At 41.2% G+C, this 3,910-nt stretch overlaps 1 protein-coding gene across 2 annotated transcripts in view; it reads left to right on the forward strand.

Annotated features, from left to right (window-relative positions):
* LOC109546132 (protein farnesyltransferase subunit beta) overlaps positions 1–3,544 on the forward strand; it is a gene marked incomplete at its 5' end in the record, with an annotated part of 11,291 nt that extends 7,747 nt beyond the window's left edge. The window contains 2 exon segments of one of the 2 annotated variants that reach the window (XM_019916962.2): positions 1,311–1,424; positions 3,312–3,544. In XM_019916962.2, coding sequence (XP_019772521.2) covers positions 1,311–1,424; positions 3,312–3,392 — 195 coding nt within the window. In that variant the 3' untranslated portion in view covers positions 3,393–3,544. 2 annotated transcript variants of the gene reach the window in all.
* Positions 3,545–3,910: the final 366 nt, after the last annotated feature.

Genomic DNA, 3,910 nt, shown 5'->3' on the forward strand with positions numbered 1-3,910 from the left:
CCCAAGTGAGCCTCCATCACCCCTTAAAAGGAATGACGCCAATTTTGAATCACCCGGTATGTCGGTTCATTATTTTAGAAAGCAGAAAACAATAAAAAACAAACAAGATCCATGACTATTAAAACTCCAAGAACCCAAATCTTTACTGCGGGAACTAATTGTATAAATCACTAACGATAACTTTCAGCAACAGCCACTTAACTAAAAACGTGCTAGAATCCACAAGGAACCGTGTTTTTCTGAGGTTTTAATTTCGTTCGCAATGGAACTATCTAACCGGCAACGCGGCAATGAGCGCAATTAGCCAGGACTGGTGTGGACGGTTAAGAAGAAAATATGTGCATACATCAACTGTGGAAGTCAGTGATCAGAGCCAGTGTGGCCAGATAGAGCGATTTATCTGAAATTGGGCAGCTTTTGAGAACTCTTAGAAAATGCTGGAAATAAAAAACTGAAGTGAATTACTCAAAAGTTGAATCGCAGCTGGTTCTTCCAGCACTGTCCCCGGCAATCTGGAATACATGTAAACTGCGTAAATTTTGCAGGAGTAGTACGGCTGCGCGCGACGTTTTGCACTCCGCGATCCGCATAACATGCCGGACTTGAGAGAGAGAACCAAACTTTGGGTCACTAGCAGACTATTGGTTTCTTCCGGTCTCGGTAGCTCGGTGGAAGCTTTAAGCTTGGTTCTCATGGGGGCCGGAGTGCTTTGCGGAAGCAGAGTGCGGAGAGGGCGCGCGCAGCTTACTACTACCATTACTACGCGCGGAAAAATTCACGCAGTTCACATGTATCCGGATTATTTTTCCGCATTCCGCCGACGGTGTTGGCATATCTTTCGAGAAGCGAAACACGATACAACTCTTTTTTCTACATTTTTTCTTGCCAGTATATTGAGGCGTATGAAATGAACGTTTGAAACCAGAAGTTAAATCTGCTTTTGTCTTTGTACGTTCTAAAAATAAGGAAACAAAAACATCAAAATGAAAGAACTGGAGCTTCACTGGAGATAATCTAGGTTTTTACATTCTTCGCACGCCATGCGGAAAATATTAAAATTTGGGAACTTCTGCGGATGAGTGGAGCTAACGCATGCCTCAAACTTCTGATTGATAGGAAGGTTTTCCGCATTCCGGACGCGTTCCGGACCCATGAGAACCTTAAGCCTTAAGCCGTGGGCAGTGCGGAAAACCTGCGAACCAATCATAGCTCTTCCGCGCATCCGCAGATGTTTAATATTTTCGGCTTTCCCGTGCGGAAGAAGATGTAAACCTGTCTTAACTCCAGTGTAAAAAGCTATATTTCGACAGTACATCAACTGTGGAAGTCAGCGGTCAGAGCCAGTGTGGCCAGATTGGGCGATTTGTCGCAAATTGGGCTGCTTTTCGGAGAGTGTTCCCCTCGATAATTTTGGAAAAATGCTGGTAAGCAAAAATATATGAACTTTAGGTTAATCAAACGTGATGAAATGAAACATGTGACATGTGACATTTCGTATCACAACTTCATTATACTCACTGAAGTGAAGTACGCAAGAGTTGAATCGCAGCTGGTTTTCATGAAGATCTTCCAGCACTGTCGCCGGCAATCCGGAATACGCATTTGAACTGCGTTATATTTTCCGTGCGTAATAAGATTACGCGTGCACGTTCCGCACTCCGCATTGCGGACGCATGGACACCAAGCTATACGCATGCTCAATTTCCATCTCCTCAATTTCCATCTCCGACAACTCGCCAAGTAAATTCGTTGAGGAACATCAGGAGATCTCGAAATGTTGTACATCGAGACATTTTCGATGCAGGGGTGTTGGTTCGCTGTCGACTCGCTCTTGCTCTCGCGAATCTCTAGCGATTGGCTTTGCATACAGGCGTCAGTAGCTCGCGCTCATTTGAGAGGTTTGAATTTGTAACTTTTCTGTCCATATTTTGCGTTGGAAAAGTACTGTTATAACAATTAAAATTTACATCTCGAAAAAACTCACTCAACCAAAGTTTTATTTTGCCATACATGATTTCGCGTGCTGAAGGCTTGATAGAAAATCAGAATACTGGGCAAATCGGCGTAATTATAATCTAGATAGAAAATGCTTTATAAACAGAATGTGTACAATTGTGCTGCTGCGTTCGTGGTTTCCATTTATGTCGTTGATATAACTCTCCATAGATTTTGGAACGGCAATTAACCGGAAAAAAGCCGGAGCCGGAACCGTTCCGAAACCTAAATTTAAAGTGTTGCCTTGAACCGAAACCGGAAAGGAACATATATTTCCATTCGGTCCGACTCCTTGCTTCTGACTCGTTTAAAACCCCCCAATTTCCACCTTAACACGAAAAGCCGGCCTTGCTAGAAAGCAAGTATTTGTGGTCAACGCCGAAAACAACTGCGAAAGTCTAGCCCAAATTCAAAAAACTCTTGAAAACTGATAACTCAAAATTGAAACTTTTTCCCACATTTTTCTTCAACTTCAATGGGTTCTGAGAGAGTGCTAATCTCAGGTTTGCACAAGCGATCACAAATCTCGCGTAAAATTTAAAAAATCTTGATAAAATCGCGTTGACGACTCAAAAACGAAACTTTTTCTACTTAGGAAAAGGACTGTGCTCAACAAAATCCATACAAAAGTCGCTCTGCAGCTTACTGGCTTCGGAAGAAATCTGTATGAACAAGTGCAAAGTACGAACAAATTTTGAAAACATGCCCTGAGGATGACTCAAAATCGAAACGTTTTCCACATATGGGCTTTCCACTTTACGCTACACAAGTGATGCAAAAATAACACTTTCACTTCGCAAGTTCCTGAGCAAATAAGTGTCAAACTACCTGCTGAAATACCCGCAAGAACCACTTGCAACTTTGAAAACTTCGTGAAAATCACCTGATTATGACTGAAACTCGAAACTTTTTGCTTGTTCCACTGTTGTCGAATAGACTTGGTCCCACAAAATTCGTACAAGGGTTGTACGTTTTTGTACTTGGTTAGTTCCTAATTAAATGAAGGCCAAACTGCGGACTGCAAAAACAGCCTCGTAAACCAAACGCAATTTTGAAAAATTGTCGAAAATTGTCTGAAGACGACGCAATCCTCTCCACACATAGAAGGGATTATGCCTTAAAAAATGCATCTAAAATTGACTTTTTGGCTTTGCAAGTTAAAGGGAAAGTAAATGCGAAACACTGACAACTCCCTGGTGATGACTGAAAATCGAAACGCTTTCCCATTAGAGAACAGACGTGTGTGAACGTACTAAATGTATACAAGAAAAATCTGTCTAGTTTTACTGATTTTACGGTTTTTTTAATTTTTGCAGGCCAGCACCCACCCTTTATACAACATCCGGCCAGACTTGGTGCGGAAAGCCATGCTGTTCTTCCACGGCTTGCAGTCGTGACAACAGCGCGAAGTTGGAAGATTCTTAAAAAATACAGCCGTTATTAACTTTGTCAAACCCGAGATTTTATTACTGTGTTTATTCCTTTATTTAAGCGTTAAATATTTGATTTACTTCATCAAAATATGTGAATAAATTGACGATTTTTTGCATTTTATGTTTTTCTGGCCGAGAGTGCGGGGTTTGCCCAAAACGAAACGAAATGCAAGCGCTAACTTTTGGCGATCTTGAATTTTTCTCCTTTGTGTCTTCTACTTTTCTAGTGTGTAAGAAAACAAGTAGCCCCAAAAGCAGGAAATTTTCCTCCTATTCCAACAGCAACTCAGGCCCTGTATAAATAAATCACAATCAGTGGCGGCGCCAGCTTTATTTTTCGCTTGGGCAAAAACCCGCGAAACATTTTTCAATATGGACAGGATAGATTTATCCTTTTAATTGTAAGAGTGTCTACTGATCTGTTTTCCAAAATATTTTGTTTTCTTTTTTGGCCGAATATAATGTAAAATATTTTTAGTAAT

The sequence above is a fragment of the Dendroctonus ponderosae genome, unplaced genomic scaffold (genome assembly GCF_020466585.1).
Source record: "Dendroctonus ponderosae isolate FM_Combo_2020 unplaced genomic scaffold, Dpon_F_20191213v2 Dpon_F_20191213_10, whole genome shotgun sequence".
NCBI classification, from domain to species: domain Eukaryota; kingdom Metazoa; phylum Arthropoda; class Insecta; order Coleoptera; family Curculionidae; genus Dendroctonus; species Dendroctonus ponderosae.